The sequence below is a fragment of the Apteryx mantelli genome, chromosome 2, assembly GCF_036417845.1.
Source record: "Apteryx mantelli isolate bAptMan1 chromosome 2, bAptMan1.hap1, whole genome shotgun sequence".
In the NCBI taxonomy this organism is placed as follows: Eukaryota; Metazoa; Chordata; class Aves; order Apterygiformes; family Apterygidae; genus Apteryx; species Apteryx mantelli.
In genome coordinates, this window is record NC_089979.1 from 41,498,120 (window position 1) to 41,518,461 (window position 20,342).

Sequence of the window (20,342 nt, forward strand, 5' to 3'; positions counted from 1 at the left end):
TACAAAATATCTTCTTTATTTTAGGATGCTGATGATAAATCTTTGTGACATACCCAATCATTCCCAACAACATGCAAAGCACAAACTGCCATAGACGACTGCAAAGTTTTCTAGAAACCTAATATGGCGCACCAACAAGAAATATGATGGATCACGGGCTCCTCTAGGATGTTCGTGAGAGAAAAAAGTTTCCATAAAGTGTAGGCCAAAATGGAGAACAGATAATTGAAGACAGCTAAGGAAGAACAGAAACAAGCTTAATTTAATGTGTCCATGCTAACATGGATAACAGGGCTCCTACTGCTTCTAATAGTCCAGATTAGAGTAGATAAATCTTTTAGGAAAAAGCTCTAAATCATTAAGGACAAGTAAAGTTTTCTTCCTATAATAGCTCAGGATTCAGAAATAGAAGCTGGGGCCCCTCTCATTGTTTGTCTTGCCCATCAGCACAGGCCTCAGTCAAACAGTTAAGTGAATTTAGAAACGCAAATGTTCCTATTACTGCAAGGAGAGCAGAAAGAAAAATAAAAGCTTCCTAAAAGAACCTGTTTACTTTTGTATTTGAGTTATGTAAGGAAAATTTGTAATCCAAATCCTCTACAAAACTGTGTGTAAGATTTGTTTCATATATTTCAATGGTGGCCACATTACTTCAGGTACTTAGGAATACAGAATGGCTGTTGAGAGGGAGTTATTGACTATTAATGTGGCATTGTGCAAGATATTCTTTAAAATGAAGGGATCTTTTTTCATTACTCTAGAATTTGGTGTATCTTGTTGCTAAGATGTACGTCCAGACAAAGTTGCTCTTAATCTACATGAATGTTTACATATAGTAATTTATTCAGTCAGATTTTGAAATGCCTGCTAATGAAACCGACAGGTCAAAAAGGGCTCCCTTCAACCAACTCAACCATACTGACAACCCACGCAGGCGCTAAGGCTTCTCGTTCTGCATTTCAGAGTGATGAAGTAGTCTCTGGGATCAGTACCCAGGCTTACATGGCAGCGTAATTCAGAAGCACAGCATAAACAGAAAAATAAGGAAACACAAACAGCAGCACTTCACATGTTTTCTTAGCAAGCTTTACCAACCATCTTCTGCCTAGAAACTTTGACCTGCCTTAAAAACGAATAGTTCCTTCAATCACTGGTGACTAGCAGCTCGCTTGGAAGGGACCGAAGTGCGGTGGTGGTGGTGGTGGTCACTGCCGCAGCGATCTCTGTAGCCTCTCTGTTCCTCCTCTGCAGCCCTGAGCTCCCTATGCAGGGTAGGGGGGAGCGAGGTGCCGCACTTCAGCATTCATAACATCGAGTACACCAAACAAAATGTGGCTCGAGCCAGGAAATGTTAAAGAGTAAGGTCTGCCTGCAGTCATGCCTCTCTTTGGGACTAAGGCTCGTAACTCTGGTCTGCAGCAAAGCCCACGGATTGGATCTGAATCCATAACCCGGGGCCATCTCTGACATGAGCAATGTACCCATTTGCTTGCAAACAGGAACAGGGGTAGCCCCTCATTTCACCCCATCAGGGTACAATCAGCTGCAACCTTTTAAACAATAGTTGTTATTTCACACAGGATTCTGGGTTCATCTCAGCCCAAATATTTTAATCCCTGTAGCTCTGTGAAAAGTTGCTGAGGATACTGTTTTTTGATCTACGTATCTAAACTCTAAGTCCCTTTGTAGATCTGGGCCAAAGTCCTTATACCAAAAAAAAAAAAAACCTTTGGCAAGGTTTAAAGCTGTTGAGATAAAGGATGTCCCCTTGTCTGAGCTTCAAAGAAAGAACTAATGATAACTTCCACAAACATGGCAAAGCTAAAGGAAAGAACAGTATTCTTATACCATAACTCACAATGAATCTGAGAAAAGCCAATACCCGTCCTCAGTTATATTTAAGAACAGGTTTTATGGACTGGCCTCCCTACCTCTATCACTGATATACAGGAAGCGAGAAAAAAAGCTTACAGGGCATCTTTACATTTTAGATTGCCAACTGCAAACATTAATTGTATTTTCAACATAAACTGCAATGGCCCAACAAGCTGTATTATAATGTCCAGTTAAGAATCAACATCTCCAGCAGCTAGACAGATGGTGACTCAACTTCCAAGCTTAACAGTAATCACAGTAATTCTCTATATTGATCACTGTAACACTCAACAATTTATTAGCAAGTTTTATCACATTCTGTAAAACTACTTGATGATTTCTTGTTGCAGCACTACAGGAAAAAAATAGACTCCAGCAAAAGAGTGTCAGAGAGACAACAATAAATGAATAAAACTGTCACAAGTATGGTGATGCTGGTCCCAAAACTATGGCTAAAGCTGCACTGAAGTCAAAAGAGAGTAATAACTGAGGAAGAAGCAAAAACCAAAATGCAGGAGAACTATTAAAGAAAAAGTACAGGAGTGAAGGGAAAACAGCACAGGCTGAAAAATAAAGCCCTTCATGAGAAAAGGGAGAAATAGGCAAAGAAAGAGAAAATCTATTCTACATGAAATATCACTTTTGACAGCTACTGACAGGGATCATTGCTTTCAGAAAAATCAAGGAGGATGTTAAGAAATAACTAAAGATAGAAAAATAAACTGAAACATTCAAATATTTTCTCCAAACTGCAGAGGAAAAAGGGTTGGTAAAAGAGAAGGAAGACAGGAAAAATACTCTGCTATTGGCACTAAATGTTTTCTACCCAACACCAAAACAACAACAACAAAAAATCTGAATGAGGGTCCCTCCGAGTTTACCAATCTATATTTAGAATTTACAACCTTGACATCTCTTCCTCCTCTCTTTTCATTTTCCAAGTGAATCAATTGTTATATATAAACACACTTCCTTTTCAATGTTGAACATAGTCCCAGACCTAATTTGACATAGAATAACCTACCTCAGGAAGACATATCTCTCAGAAAGATCATGGGAACTGTAGCTTGTTCCAAGTCTTTCTAGGAAATTGTGCCTCAGAAGAAAAAGTAACCCGTAAAAGGCTAGTTCCTTTCATATTCACACATCTTAAGATGACAAGGAACCACTATAATTGTCTAGTCTGATCTCCGCTGTAATGCAAGCCAAAATGTTTCATCAAGTGACTGCTACATCATGCCAAGAATTTCCATTGAATTACAACACACATTTTGAAAGACATTCAAACCTGACTGGGAGGGCTGATAGGGCACGGAATCCACCAAATTCCTAATTAAGTTGCTCCAATTTTCAATTAACTCTTTACTAATAATTTGCACCTCCTGTCTGATTTGACTTTGGCTGTAGAGCCCAGCTATTAGAGCGTATCCTGTTTTTGCCTATTAAGGAATACTGCGCGGCAGGCAGGCTGCATAGTTCCCCTTTGCTTTGTGTCTGTAACCAAAGCAAGGTTTGCAGGGAAATGCCTTTCCGCTTCAAGATGAATAGAACCTAAATATACAGAGGTACCACACCGTGGCTCCTTTCAAAGGGGCACTTGGATACTATTTAGGTAACACAGCAGTATCTGGAGCATCTCCAGTTATGGAGTAGCTACAATTATTTCCGCTTTGATATATTTAACAGAACTTAAAATTTATTTATGCCCTTTTCTCTCTCCATATTCTTACTGACATTTGCTCTGACCTCGTTTCATTCTTTCAAGAAAATGAAATCAAACTTGTGGAGAAAAGTGGTTTGCTTTCACAGGCAAGCAAGAGTATGTGTGTGCTGTAGCGTACTTGCTACAGCACCTTTGTCTTGTGAAATACATAGAGATGTGCCAATACACTTTAATGATCAAAGGAAACAGAAGGCATATATGCCTTGGCTGTCAAACCGTCTGTCTAAGGACATTCACTAAAAGCTCAACAACTGTACACAACAGAGCAAACAAATGATCCTCTTTCTACGTCATCCCTAAATCTTCAGCTTATATTTTTTCCCTCAGTTCCACACTATGGCTTTGTATAGAAGAAACTGAAACTAAAAGAAGCAGTTGCAATTCATATCCTCAGTCATTTCATGTTCATGGACCCTTACTTCTAATTAAGTGTGTAGCTGTCCATATACACAATCTTTTACAAAAATAAAAAAATGTATGACTTAAAACAGATGTAATTATCTTGCTTCCAGTTTGAACACAGAGGAACCTTTGATCAATACTCCTTTAATGTGCTGTGAATCCACAGGTTTTCAAGATTCAAACATGGTATAAAAGGCATTGCACCCTATTGTGAGTAAATATATGATCATTTTTCAGGCTGTAATCTTTAAAAAGAAAAGATAAAAGCTGTGTAACAAAAGCCAGGTTCCTCATAATAGATTAGCTTATTTTGACTGAAGTATCATCACTACTCTCAGTAAACTAATTTGCTATTCTATAAATTAAGCTCCACAGAGATAGTTAAGTTAACATCAAGTCTACTTCTTCATTTATTTGCTTTACATGCAGCTGAGACCAGCACGTTGCATACATTCTTCTGAAGCACACAGCAAGTCCTGGTGTTCAAAAGTCAGTGCCTTTCCCACTACACACTTTCCAGGTATAACAGAGACTGCAAATACAAACATTAAGACTCAAATTCTTCCTTAGTACCTAATATTACTATTTCTCCTTGACCAGACACCTCTGAAGATAGAGCAGCTAGTGGAAAACACCAGACTCAGGAGCTTAGTTCTTATTTTGGAGGGTTGGATGCAAGCCTAAATTTCTATAATTTCCTTTTTTCCAAATTTAAAGTGCTAAACACTTTTACGAGATTTAGTGACTCTATTATTTATAAGAAATTACATGATAAACTACAAAAGGAAAACTGTAAAGTTTTGAACTTTAAAACATTCAATGACAGTTTAAATGCAGCCTGACAGATATACACTCTTAGTGAAGAGAGGGCAGCTTCCAAAATCTTAAACTTCAGGAAGAAATGTCTCCATCTTTCTTATCCAGTACATTTTTACTACTCTTCCAGAAGTAAAAAAACACATTTCATGATTGTTAGATATTAAAGCAACAAAAACTTTTATGAAAATATTCCTACAAAGATCAAAGAGGCAACACTTTAGACATATCCCCAAAAGCATGTTAAATATAGCAGAACAACCTTAGTCCTTTGTAGCATTTCCCAAATTACAACACTGGTAATGTAGCCCTCTTGGATCACAACTATCTTTGCAGCCACACAGCATATAATAAACAACCCGCAGCACAGCAGGATAAAAAGTGAGGGGAGATTTCTATCTCGAAAATACTCCACTAGTTTTGAATGATTTTCTCTCTTAGTCACTTAGAAGTTATGAAAGAAAACAAAATAGAAAAAGATCAGAGAAAAGCAAAATGCAAGTAGGATGCAAAACAAACAAGCAATTTTCCTGTAACACCTGCCAATAATTACTATTTGTAGAAAACACGAGTATCTTAAGAGCTATGAGTTCATATTTAGTTTCTCTTCAACTGTGAGCCAAAACTTGGACACAAACTTTAGCTTTCCAGTCTAAAACTTCAAGAAAATTATCACTAGAACTGAAGTCATCCTTCACTGCAAGTTGAAAGGTGGTGAGAGGACAAGTTTTGTTGTTACCGCCCACCGGTGATGCCTGACCTGACTGGGGCAACCACACAGGTTGAACTGTGCATCAGTCACGGCTGGCTCTCAGCCCCACCACGGCCGCATCAAGCCTCTCCTCCTTCCCTGGACCAGCCAAACCAAAACCCCTGATCAAATGCCCCACGCAAGCCCATGAATGTGAGTGCCAGCCTACAGGAGGGAACAGGAATTCATGGCCAGGACAAGGGTGGAGGGGAGAGAAGAGCTGAGCCACCGCTTTCACCAGCGGCCTGGTTTCCAGCAGATTAGAAGTAGTCTGCAGCCTCTGCATCAACATCTTTATGTCCATTCTGTTATTGTTCTTAGTAAAAATAAATAAAAACAAGATTGACTTAAATCTCCTAATCAGATGATGAGTAAACAGTTTCATTAACTTTTGGGAACAAGGCTATATCTATTCTAAAACAGCAGATACGATTTTAACTGTGATTAAGGAGAAAAAAACTACTCAACAATTCACTAAATCCTGTTACTTGCATAGATTTTACACTGCCTTCCCAATTTTCATTATAGCTTGAGGTTTATTTTGGTGTGTTTTCCTGAAACCTCAAACTTCAATGAAAATTGGGAAGACACTGCTATTAAAGATGCCTTCAGCTGCTCTTCTCATAAATCATACTGGTACCATATTAATACTGCTTCCACAGAAAACTATTAGTATAGTTGAAGCATCTTAACTTGTATGTAGACAAGGCCTAAGCCCACTAGTCTGCACGATACGCAACCCCAGTAAAACAAGCAAAAGCTATGAAATTTCACACTCGGTGAGTTTGCTGTCTAATGACTACTTTTCATCAGAGGCAGAAAAGGAACTGACGTTTTGCATTACAGGCATACCTCGGAGATATCGCGGGCTCCGTTCCAGACCACCGCAATAAAGCAGATATCACAATAAAGCGAGTCACACAAATTTTTCGGTTTCCCAGTGCATATAAAAGTTATGTTTACACTATACTGTAGTCTATTAAGTGCGCAATAGCATTATGTCTAAAAAAACAACGTACATACCTTAATTAAAAAATGCTTTATTGCTAAAAAATGCTAACCATCATCTGAGCCTTCAGCAAGTCATAATCTTTTTGCTGATGGAGGGTCTTGCCTCGATGCTAATGGCTGCTGACTGATCAGGGTGATGGTTGCTGAAGGCTGGGGTGGCTGTGGCAATTTCTTAAAATAAGACAGCAATGAATTTTGCCACATCAATTGACTCTTCCTTTCACGAAGGATTTCTCTGGAGCATGCGATGCTGTTTGATAGCGTTTTACCCACAATAGAACTTCTTTCAAAATTGGAGTCAGTCCTCTCAAACCCTGCCGCTGCTTGATCAGCTAAGTTTATGTGATATTCTAAATCCTTTGTTGTCATTTCAACAATGTTCCCAGCATCTTCACCAGGAGTAGATTCCATCTCAAGAAACCACTTTCTTTGCTCATCCATAAGAAGCAACTCCTCATCCGTTCAAGTTTTATCATGAGATTGCAGTAATTCAGTCACATCTTCAGGCTCCACTTCTAATTCTAGTTCTCTTGCTATTTCCACCACATCTGCAGTTACTTCCTCCACTGAAGTCCTGAAACCCTCAAAGTCATCCATGAGGGTTGGAATCAACTTCCTCCAAACTCCTGTTAATGTTGATATTTTGACCTCCTCCCATGAATCACGAATGTTCTTGTGGCATCTAGAATGGTGAATCCTTTCCAGAAGGTTTTCAATTTACTTTGCCCAGATCCATCAGAGGAATCACTGTCTATGGCAGCTATAGCCTTACGAAAAGTATTTCTTAAATAATAAGACTTGAAAGTCGAAATCACTCCTTGATCCATGGGCTGCAGAAGGGATGTTGTGTTAGCAGGCATGAAAACAACATTAATCTCGTTGTACACCTCCGTCAGAGCTCTTGGGTGACCAGGTGCCTTGTCAATGAGCAGTGATATTTTGAAAGGAATCTTTTTTTCCAAGCAGTAGGTCTCAACAGTGGGCTTGAAATATTCAGGAAACCATGTTGTAAACAGATGTGCTGTCATCCAGGCTTTGCTGTTCCCTTTATAGAGCACAGGCAGAGTAGATTGAGCATAATTCTTAAGTGCCCTGGGATTTTTGGAATGGGAAATGAGCATTGGCTTCAACTTCAAGTCACCAGCTGCATTAGCCCCCAACAAGAGAGTCAGCCTGTCATTTGAAGCTTTGAAGCCAGGCATTGACTTCTCCTCTCCAGCTATGAAAGTCCTGGATGGCATCTTCTTCCAATAGAAGGCTGTTTCGTCTGCATTGAAAATCTGTTGTTTAGTGTAGCCACCTTCATCAATTCTCTTAGCTAGATCTTCTGGATAACTTGCTGCAGCTTCTACATCAGCACTTGCTGCTTCACCTTGCACTTCTATGTTATGGACATGGCTTCTTTCCTTAAACCTCATGAACCAACCCCTGCTAGCTTCAAACTTTTCTTCTGCAGCTTCCTCACCTCTCTCAGCCTTCACAGAATTGAAGAGAGTTCGGGCCTTGCTCTGGATGAGGCTTTGGTTTAAGGGAATGTTATGGCTGGTTTGATCTTTTAACCAGACCACTAAAACTTTCTCCATGTCGGCAATAAGGCTGTTTCGCTTTCTTATCATTCATGTGTTCACTGGAGTAGCATTTTGAATTTACTTCAAGACTTTTTCCTTTGCATTCACAACTTGCTAACTGTTTGGCGCAAGAGGCCTAGCTTTCGGCCTCTCTCGGCTTTCAACACACCTTCCTCACTAAGCTTCATCATTTCTAGCTTTTGCTTTCAAGTGAGAGACGTGCGACTCTTCCTTTCACTTGAACACTTAGAGGCCATTGTAGGTTATTAATTGCCCTGATTTCAATATTGTTGTGTCTCAGGGGATAGGGAGGCCCGAGGAGAGGGAGAGAGACAGGGAAACGGCCGGTCGGTGGAGCAGTCGCAACATACACAACATTTATTGATTAAGTTTGCCGTCTTATATGGGTGTGGTTTGTGGCACCCCAAAACAATTACAATAGTAACATCAAAGATCACTGATCACAGATCACCATAACAGATATAATAATAATGAAAGAGTTTGAAATATTGTGAGAATTACCAAAATGTGACACAGAGACACGAAGTGAGCACATGCAGTTGGAAAAATGGTGTCAACAGACTTGCTCAATACAGGGTTGCCACAAACCTTCAATTTGCAAAAAACATAATACCTGCAAAGCGCAATAAAGCGAAGCACAATAAAATGAGGTATGCCTGTACCTAAAAACAGATTAAATTGTTCTGTGAATCAGTAGTTCTCTGGAGGCGTGGAAGTAGTAAAGTCAACATAACTGGATATTTAGCCAAAAAGTTTTACAATGTACAGAGGAAGATCAAAGCCATTTTCATTGCATCACTCTCAGCTGTAGGTAGAGGAGACAGCACAGCAAATTCAGTAATAGATTTTTTGTAAATGTTATGAATTAATTGCTTAACTTCACAGCACAAATTCCTCTGACACTTAATTCAGTCTTAAAATCCTATCAGCCTGTACAGCACCTATAAGTTATAATAGCCATGCAGAATTCCTTCAGAAAAGATTCAACAAACGACAAATTAATGTAGACGATGGCACCAATTTTAAATCTCTTGACCCCCCAATCTACTTACAATAACGTATAGTATGTAAAATTAACCAACAGAAATATTTGCAAAGCAAAAACAACAAATGAAAAACATGTCTGCATAGGCTCTCTTATTAATACCCTGATTTGGTAAGACATTTATGCACATAACTTTAAACCTGTAAGTAGTTCCACTGACTTAACAGGGATTACTCATGTGCTTAAAGTTAGGCAGCTGCTTAAATACCTTGTGAAATATGAATCTGAATTCAGATCTGATAAATTAAAAGTAGCAGCAGCCAAACTAGCATCTCATTACAGCTTTAAGACCACGTTATTTTCCTTTAGCAAGTGATTTTCCTTGCGTACTGGTGCTGGAGGTAACAACAGAATATCTGCTGGAGTGAACATGTGGTTACAAAGTAGTACTGCTATCAGGAAGCAAAAACTGTTTTTAGTATCAATGTGAAACCAGAAAAGAAGATATATATGATTAATAACAAGGCTTCTTTTTCTTAATTCATAGAGGTCCAAAAGCTCTTGCAGGTCTCTTTTCATCAACGACTTCTCTTTCTCCCAACATTGCTTAGCTTTCACATGGTGATTCACTCTATCCAAGGCCTGCCTTGTAAGGCCATGCTGAAAACAAGATCTGACAGATCAGAAGTGTACATTAACAGCTAGACTGATAATCACCATCCTGATATCCCTTCATTGCACTACTGCAAATTTAATATACAGAATGCAAAACCTTGTCAGCAACTGGTGACATATGGAAGCTGGACACTGAGGAAAAATGGAACTGACATATAAAAGTGCATTTGGGGATACTTTGGTACAGTAGGTTGTATCTCACTGTACATGTATCTAAATAAGACAGGTGGTTGTCATCCTAAAAAGGCTCCAGAAAACAGAAAGGCATGCAGGCTGGAAAAAGAAAGAGAAGAGATGCAGACCTGGATTTTAAAAGGAACACAGGGGAGCAGCAAAAGAAATCCATGTGTTGGACTTTACGTCAGGACACATTCTCCAGCACTTCCGCTGAAGGGGTCAAAGGTACTGTGCTTAGCTAGAGAAACCAATAAGGAAGATTACAGTGATCTCCAGTACCCTACGGTACCTAACACACTTTCAGTATATTCCTGATACTCAGAGAAGAGGGTAAAAGCACAACTAGCTAATAAAGAAAAGGAGGTTTCAAAGACTGAGCCCAGGAGATGTTCAAGCAGTGAAACATATATGAATAGTCTCTCCTATAGTAATGTGGGCTATTTACCTGCTGAGATTGAGGTTAGCCTGATGGATAAAAAGAGCTTTAAACTAAGGGCAAAGGTTTAATCTTGCTATCCTTTTTAATGCGAAGAAGGCAAAAATATCAACCAAAGGAGGATGTAGCAACCAAAAACATAATGAGAAAGAGAATACTAACATGATGAGAGAATCAAACAGATTACACAATTTAAGGAAAAAACCTACTATAGATATGAAATCAAATGAGATTGATGTGAAACAGTTCAACTGATTGTAAACTAATGCAAGAGGAAGAAGTGAATCCAGATTCCTTTCATTTGTTATTGGAATTTGTTGTCTTGAGATATGTAAAATCATTTTCAGAAGTGCTTATATAACTTAAATGAATCAATCTTAAATGCTGAAGTTTTCAAAAATGAGATACAGGATCCTAAATCCATCAGGCACTATTTTACTGATTGTACTTAAAAAAAAGATATTCAAAAAAAATTACTGCTTCTTGGTTGTCTGGCATATAAAGGAACATTCATCCCCAGTGGTCCTTACACTTCCCCAAACCAAACTTTTTTAATTAAGCATGTGTAAATCAGAACTTAATGTGCTTGTACACATCTGTCTACACCATATACACATCTGAAACATATATGACTACTATTCTTTTAATTGATCTAACATAGGCTGCAAATAGCAGGAGAGCTTACACTTTCATGACCATATAACACAAACATATAAACACCTTTATATATCACTTTCATGTCATAAATATAAAACTGAATGAAAGGTGTTTTTTTCCAAGCTGCTTGAAACACAGGTCTCATATCTCCAGTAGAAATACTCACTTAGGATTTACAGGAATACAACTGCTGTTTCATCTTCACACCAAAATCACAATTTTTCATCTCCTCTGGACACCCACAAATCTCTACCCAATCACTGTCAGATAATACAGTAAAAGTCCACAGAAGAAAATTAAGCTTCTGTAAAGAAACTCATCTTCATACTCCCAAGTACTAAAAACATCTCAAAACCCAGATCAAAGATACATGCAATGGTTACATCTTCCAAATATCTTTAATTGATTTAATGAATTCAGTTACTCACATATAATAAAATTAATCTCTAACATGCCACAACTAAAGAATCTTTTAAGTATATTCTGTGAGAAATGATGTAAAGATAACAGATATAGTATTGCAAATACATATTTGCATGCCAAATGTATCAGCATAATATTATACTAAATCATGTAGTATTATTACAGCAAAAATACTATTACTTTTTTCAGCTACCAGCCCAGCAAGCTTAACACGGGAAATGAAGACCAAGCTGTATTCTTTCCTTCTTCATTTTCATTCCTTAGCAGTGGAGAAGCAATCAGAAAGATGCAGAACAACTGTAAACTTAATAGATTTAAATGATGGATGATACAAGCTCAGCATTCCCAGTGTGATGCCATGAACTACCTGCCAAGTATGAGACAGCAACAGTAAAATCGTCCTTAGCTCTTCAACATGTTTACCATGATTAGGTCACTGTTTTTTTGTGGCACTCAACAGATGGATAGGTGTATTGCTCAAGCAGTTTGATCATTAAAGTCCTATTTGTTAACAAAGTGTCTGTTCAAAAACAATGTTGCATTTCATAAGATGCTGTGATTCGAATTTTTTTTTAAAATGAAAATTTTATATATAAAAATAAAAATCCCTTTAAATTTGCTATAAAAGCAAACAGATGTAGCTTCTATGTAGAAGGCAGTTATCAAACTATCAATTAGCTTAAAGGAATAATTTCAAGCATTCTAATCTTTGTCTCTAGCTCCCAAGATGTTGTTAATGAGTGCCTTGAAGAGCTCAGTGTTTTGCAGTACCCCTTAGAAAGGATTAAAGTCTAGTCTGTACCTAGCTATGAGTTTTATATGTAAAGATACAAACAGTTATCAGACAGTCTAGTTGTTCTCAGGTGAAGAACCTTGTGGAACAAATCACCATAAAAAGTAATTTAGTATCTTTTATTGCTCAATGGTTGCAAACTACTTTTACTTGTTTTAATAAAAAGTATGCATAGCATTTTAGTCTGTCTTTAGAATTGTATTTTCAGTTGTTTAAAATAAAACTTTATGAGCTTAGAAAATGAAGTGCACATTCGGTTTTGGTACAATTCCAGTACTATTGTTAGTTTGTGACGACTTAAATAATTTAAATGTGACCTGGTCTGATGAGTGTGAAGTAGCCTGGGAAAGTTGTCTTACAATAATAGGAAAACTGTTTTTCATATTGCTTCTGGCCTTGAACAGCAAAACCCTGGATTTGCCAGTTATCATTAGTTAGAGCCAAATTTTTGAACTAAATTTTCTAGAGCAAAGCTGTTGAGAGAATTGGCAAGTGGGCTAACAGGTTTACCACCGTGCATGTTTCTCAGGCAAAACATGATTTTGCTGTCATTAGGAATAGCTTCTTCCTTAACCCTATTTGACTAAAGCTGGGATGAGGAAAACGCGTCTCCTGAGAAGGGCAAAGCAAAAATCCAAAACTGACAGTGAGAAAAGGAAGAAGGGGAAAAAAAGAAAAACAAATTAAAGAAGGAAAAAATTTAAATCTCAAACCCAGGAAGGTGCAAAAATGATGATGGATATTGTGCCAGGTTAAGAGGTACACTTCTAGTACGAGGCATGGCAACTTCCCCAGAATGTCCATTATTTAAATTATGGCAACTTAGTAGAACAAATTGGGAAACAGGAACATTCCTAAAGACTAATCAAATACAAACACCTCAGAGGCAGCTGACACGTATGTGACACTTCCCACTTTTCATTTAGCTTTGAATAGCCTCATGTCTGGAACTGCAGGTCTTCTTATCTACTTGTTTTAGAAATAAATCTACATCCAAATCACACAACCTGGGATTTCCACTTTTATAAATTCACACATACAGTATGGAGAAGGAAGCATTATTTTCCCAAAGAAACCTGAGAATACTGAACAAGTGAAGGATGTTGATGAAAGTGTTTAAAAACTGAAGGAATTACTCTAACCATAGGTTTTGAAGAGATTCTAGTCTTCTCCAAAACTCAAAGAAAAAATATATGCACATACTTTAAGAATTTGAATCTCTCTCCCAAACACCTGCGGTGCTATTCATGCCTGTCCAGATTGACTTATGCCACAAAAAACACTTACGAAAATTTAAAGTTTCTAAAAGATTTTTTTCTTTAAGTAGGAAACATATCAAAAGAAAAGAAATACAAAACTAATCTTCTAGACAAAGAACAGGAAGAAAACTGTCACGTTCTCTGGTTTACATTTATAACAGAACTCTATCTAGAGATTAGAATAGTTTCAAATCTATTGTAGTTCAGGATATGATGTCACGATTTAAGGGACGCAGATAATTTAGTCCACAATATCTATTCATATGAACAAAAGAAAGCAAAAGGGGAATACAAAAAAACTTTCATACCCCACACTCCTGGATTATTCCTATTTTAAATGGATTCATCATCCATTAAAGCATATATAAGAAGGTTTTTTTGGTTCTTTGGGTTTTTATCTGTACTGCAACTTTAAATTCTGTCAAAATTACGACAGATTTCAATTCCATTAGATGCACAGTCAGACTGACTTATTTCCTCTCTAAGCAATTTCTGAATTTTAAAATGCTGGAAAGATACTTAACACGCTTCATTCACATTATATTACAGTGTTTTGCATTAACGATTAAAAAAAATGTGGAAGTTTGCTGAAGAAAAGCTGAAGAGACTATCAGGTTTGCCAAAAACAAAATAAAAATAAACAAAGAAGTTAAACTATTCAAAGCCAATTAATTAGTCCTCTTACCTTGTTCTTTTATCTGACGAATTTGCTTCACAGTTTCTTTCAAGATTGCACATTTGTCAGGTTTAAAGTTAAAGTTGTCAATGTCATTAAAATTTGCAAAAATCAGCTCTGCAAGTTCTTCTATGTATTTATTCTCTTGCTCACGATTACGTTTCTCAGTGCTTCTTTTAGGGCTGAAAGAGGAGTTTAAAAATGTATTTGATGTCAGTTTGTTTGCCTTCTGGACAGCTCGAAGATGGTTTTAAATGGCTTGAGAGTAATTTGATGAAAGTAAAATGAACTGCTCTCTCTCACTATAAAAATGTAACTTAAAAGTTTCTCAAGCAGAAAGATTTCTTTTGGAACAAATAAAGCAGCATTAAAAAAGACATGGCTTATTTTTTTCCCAGCAGTCATGTTTTGCTTTAAAAAAGTTTTGGGATATGAAGTTCAAAAGAACAGCAACTACAACACAGAACTGATGAACCAGTGTAGTTTAGTACTCACTCCCCCTAGCTAGAACATAAAGTTAGTCATTTTCTAACAATTATGAAAAATATGTGCATATTTAACATTTTTTCTACATCTTCATTAAAAACTGTATAAATCAAACATTCTTGAAGTAATTGTGCAGGTTTTCATATAAATGTGGGGTCCCTACTGTGAAATAATGGAATTCTGTCTAAAAATGCTATCTCCTACATTGTTTTTACAGCTTTTGGGGGATACCCAATTTCTTAACCCACAAAATCCCTCTCATCTAACAAGTGTATCCCCTCACTAGATGAGACAAACAGTAATGGCAGTCTGTAACTGAGAAGAAATCTTTGAAGGAGCTGTAGAGTTTGATTCCTGGATATTCTGAGCTTGCAATACATGCAGGTATGGTTATGTTTGCTGAAGGAAAGGATTGGTTTGTTTGCCTTTAAAACCATAACAGGCTTTCAGAAGAAGCTTTTAAACGAGGAAAGAAAGCAGGAAACCACAGAGAATTTTATTAATGAGCTACATCAGGAAAGCATGCGTTAAAGGACCACAGCCTACTTTTGCCACACATAGTAAAAGGAAAGAGAAAGTCATCTCTCCTTAATTATTTGAAGAATAAGAATTATTAGCAGTGATTTGTTCTTTTCAACGCCTTCAGACATAAATGGTCTAACCTGGGTCCAAGCTGATCAGGATCCTTGCGCTTTCTTGACTCTGCCCTGGATGGATCAGAGGAATTTTCTCCCATCCCACTCATCTTGAACACATATCAGCAACTAAAAAGAAGAAAGTACAGGGAAAGAGTTATTGTGGAAAAGCCGTGAGTTCTTCTGTTTATACTTCTAAGTCTCTTGTTTCATGCTCAGCTCAGTTTTTACTTTGCAAATCTATCATTTGCCATAGAATTTGTTTGAAAGGTACCAATAAAAATACTGTATTTATTACCCTAAAAAATTACATACAAAACTCCTTCAGAACAAAATCTGTGGTGGGCAAATAAAGCATTACCATCTCTTTCATTGTTACCAGTTATGTAAGAACAGATAAGAACATTTTGTGCCTGGGCTGCTGAATTTTCATGGCAATTTGGCAAGGTTGAATGAGGAGAGACAAAGGAAAATCCATAATGTCACACAACAAGAAAAACACCACAGAATTGAAAAATATGAAATGAAACATGTATCGCAGCTACATAAAAAGGTAGCACATACAGCTTTAGTTAAAAATCAAAACATAATGTTTGCACAAGTACACATGCAATACAGTAGAAACAGAACATCTGTCAGCACTAGGTATCACTGAGGAACTGATAAATATTTTGTACGTTTAATCTACCTCATAAGGAAAATAACATGTCAAGCTATCATGTGTTAAAACAACACGAGCTTATTATAATCCTTGCCATAAACAGCACATGCAAATCCTGACCAACTACTGGCCTTTGCTTGTCCTAAGCACCTCTCAAACACATGAAACTCCCCTACCCCAGAATATCGAGTCTTCAATAATTAACAATATTCTACAGATTGAAAACACTGTTAAAACGAGCATAGAGAGATAATAGAAATGAAGAAGCTCATGTAATACAAGGTAGTCCTGGCTCACCGCCTGCCTAGGCACTGCTAGCTCTCTAAGCATGACGGCAGGGAGACGTCTCTAGGCAGTTCAGACAGCCCTGTATTGCTTGGGATAACAGGAAAATAAACCTGTGGACCGTAATGAAGTGGCCTGGCATCTCCAGGAGGTGATTCACACCCTGCTAAAATGGGTGCCTGAGGCTGTAATTCCAGGGTCACTTTACACTGGCACCGACTGGAAATCCTCGGTCAGGAACCAAAACAAGTGGGGCCACCTCCTCCTCTGCCGAGCCGCCGCGTCCCTTCCCGCTGCCGGCCCAGCATCCTGCCCCCAAACTCAGCGAGGGAACGCAGGGGGGTTAAAACCACGCTCCCCTCCTCCTCTTTGCTTCCTTTTTGATACTGTGCATCAGCCAGACTTTGTGTGGGTAACAGGACGGGCACACTAAGTCGTAGATAACGAGTTCTCCTGAGTTTCATGCAGACTGACAGCTGGTGCTATTGCCTGCCGTAAGCGGGCGGCGGGAAGGTAATTCAGCACCTTTAGAGCTCTGAGAGGCAGTGGCCAGGTGGGTGCTCCGCATGTGTGTATCACTCTGCCACCCAGTTCGAACGAGGAAGGCAAACTTGAACTTCCTGCCAGAGAGTTTTACTCCCTGTTTTGAAAGCCCTTCTGTTAGTTATTGCTCTTATACAGGGCAGGTGGCCAGAAGAAGAAGAACTTGCAAGGTTGCAGAACACCAGGTTTCTAGAACTCTAAACTCCTGCAACTAAGATGCAGTCAGTGTACGCTTTTGACAAATAGCGGGAGGAAAATGAACCTACGGGTTGTTCCGATCCATTTCCGAAAGATCTGTCAAACTGGTGTCCCAAGGAACACACTGAGCAGAAAGACTGGGGGTTTCTTTTCCATTCCTTTGGGGATTCAAAAGGTCTTCGACATGAATGGTGCTGGAGCCTATCTGAAAAATATTTGGGCTATCTTCTTCTCTTTTGTGTTGTACATGTATATGTGTGTGCATGTGTGTGTGTGTGTGCACATATATACACACATATATATGTGTATACAGATACACACATATATATATACACATACACACATACACATATATACTGCCGATATTTTGAGAACCACCCACTTCAAGGAGAGCAAGAACTTCTTGGTTCTGCAGCTGAACAGCCCTGTTCAGCTCCAAGGGAGGATTTACCCCCACAAATTCTGTGTTTCCTGGGGAATTTCCTGTGACTGCAGTCAGGGCATTCCCAGCCTCACACCAACACTGACTTTGCTGCGCAGTACGAAACACCTCCTGCAGCCCCCAGTGAGGTCTGTGACACTGACTATTCCTTAACAACTACATATCTCAATTCATTTCTTGCCCTGGTAAGCATTCACAGTAAGTCCTTATTTTATTTAAATACAAAAGCAGAAATACACATTTATCTACCTGATGAAAAGTTAGCTATTTACCTGAATACATGCAACTTCAGGAGTACACAGCAGCAAAGATTGAAGGAAGAAGAAATATGCTATTAATAAAATTGTGATGATAATTAAAGAGAAGTTGTGAGGAGACAGCAATTCCACCTATCTGTCAACGAAGAGTTGGAACTGCCCTCAAGGCTCTGTTTCAATGACTAAATTTTTCAGCAGCCAGGGTGAGAAAAAATAATAATCATGACGAGAGCAGTACATTCCAGAGATCATGTGAACTCTGAATGAGACTCAGATGGTGCCCTACAGTTCAGAAGAAAAATTAAGCTGGGGAATCCCTTCTTTTCTCAGACTTCCCAAATGACACCTGAGAAATGTAAATCAGTTAAGCATTTTTCCAGAGAAAAGCAAGCACAGCAGTTCAAGCATAGCTGTCACACATTCAACAGTTTTTTCCCCCTAAACAATAAGAGCTAAAGCCAGAGGTAAGCATCGAGAGGAAGCATCCCCCTTCATTCCCCCCCCTCCTTCCAGAAAAGCAAGCAGGAACAGTTATTCTGGAGAGTTAGCCCATCTAGTCTTTCCAGCTTACTTTAAAGAGAACTTTATTTTTGCAGGACTGAAGTTTTATCTGTAGCTCACAAATACATAGCTTGATTCTTCTTCCATTCACACTGGTGCTATGCAGTAGGAAATCCACTACGTCTGTGATATGAGCCTTCAGAGGACACACTAAAACTAACCTCCCACCAATAACATCTAAACTTCACCTTTCTGTATTTAAGAAAATAAAAGCGGTACCACTATTTTAAAACTAGGACCTTCTCTCCATGTTAAAGCTAGTAATTGGTTCTAAACAAACAGTTTTTATTTTATTTGCACTTACAAACCATTAAACCTGTTTCTCAGCAGCATTATCAGCTTGTTCTTAGAATGAGTTGCTTGGTTTTTTACTCATCATAAAGTTTCTCTGGAAATCTACTGCCTGCTACGTTTATTTTCTCCTCTCCCCATGCCTACATTAAAAAAAATCACCTCCAATGGCTTAAAGATCTATAGGTTAGGCTCTACAACTGCTGTGTTTTAGGTGCCTGTCCCCCAGAGCAGAACTCAAAATCCAGAATTAGGTAGCTAGGAAAGTGGAGAGGTAGGTGCTTCTAAGGCAATCTAAAAAAAATCTCACAAGCCAGAATGAAAGTTGGTTAGTACTCTCCAGCGAGAGTACTAAAAGCAAAAGGATATGGGCAAGAAACCTATCCACTGAGGCTTATTAGGGTCTGAGCGGGATGTATAAAGTTCTGCTGTTCTCTTAGGATTCAGAAACCAAAATCCCCTGAGTTAGGAGAAATGAGTAGGAATCACCTTTTAAAAATTACGGCTTGATAAGCTACTGCCTTGCTCTTGTGTAATGTTATATAATGAACAGCCAGAAATTGGGAGATGGAGATTCAGTTTCCTCTTTGCAAAGGGGTTTCAAGCCTGTATTTTTCATCATGCAGCACAGGCTCCCAAACCACAGGCTACCTTCTTGCTGAAACTGGACATTTATGAAGCAAAGAGGGCAAGATCAACTAACTTTTACAGTGTGGGAGGAATCTTAAAATGGAGCCAGGTTAGCTTACATGTAAGTAATTTTAATACTATCTTGAGAAGCAAGGGATTGAGATTTGAATCTCTTAGGCTAAGGAGGGTAATAAACTTGTATCTCCCATTTCTGAGCAAAACTCTAAAAGAGCCCAAGAGAGGAGCACCACCCCAGTTTCTTCATGTGTTTTAAAAAGAAAGCAGCTATTTCGGGTTTGGTTTTTTTTTTTCCAGTTCACTTGGTGTATTAAGAATGTTCAAGGTCTATACATGTTACTAGATGAAGATCTTCAGAGGGTCGGGGTACCTCCACAACTTCACTGCAGCATTAGAAAGGAACTAAAATCACATTTTTCAGAACAGAGCACTTCTGGGCACATGCAGAACCAGAATGGCAGGCATCTAGGAAACTTTCAAGTAAAAAAGGGAAGAACCTCATGAATTTAGACATTAAGAGTCTAAGCATACAGACATCTATGGGTCAGGAGCAGCTAAGCCACCTACATTGTTTTTTAGGTTCTGTCCTAACTCCCCTTACACAAATTAATCCATCCATCTCAAACTTTCCTGGTTAATCATTATTACTAATAGTTTTACAGTATATAAAAATTCATAACAGAAGTTTAGATGTTAGGTTGTTCAAAATGTTTTTAGGCTTTTGAACCACACTGATAGCTTCCAAGATCAGAAAATAAAACTCAAATTTGCATACCCTAAACTTTTCCAGAAAAAGCGACAAAACTGATGCCACTGAGAGCAGATTGACAAATCAGAGGCTCAAATTTTTACTCCGATAAACCACCCCCTCAAGGGAACTACCTCAAGTTAGAAAGTAGCATTCATCCTGCTCCTCTGATCCTTTTATACCTCTCTGTAGGATTTTCTAGAAAGAAGAAAGATAAAGAAATTGGACAGTTCTGTTCATCTAGTACTTTAGAAGCAACGAAAATGCAGTATCTGCTCCACCACAGGTCTTCTGAAGCAAAAATCTGCAACCAAATCAAAAACAAGTGGATAAGGCTTA

The 20,342-nt window shown here is 38.3% G+C and overlaps 1 protein-coding gene and 1 pseudogene across 1 annotated transcript in view; both read right to left on the reverse strand.

Annotated features, from left to right (window-relative positions):
• The window catches only part of NCOA2 (nuclear receptor coactivator 2), a 198,316-nt gene that overhangs the window by 65,864 nt on the left and 112,110 nt on the right, over positions 1-20,342 (reverse strand). The window contains exons 4-5 of the mRNA XM_067290544.1: positions 15,397-15,498; positions 14,258-14,430 (exon numbers count right to left, since the gene is read on the reverse strand). Coding sequence (XP_067146645.1) covers positions 14,258-14,430; positions 15,397-15,479 — 256 coding nt within the window. The 5' untranslated portion in view covers positions 15,480-15,498. The remainder of the gene's footprint in view (positions 1-14,257; positions 14,431-15,396; positions 15,499-20,342) is intronic.
• Positions 6,639-8,403, reverse strand: LOC136991258 (tigger transposable element-derived protein 1-like; annotated as a pseudogene).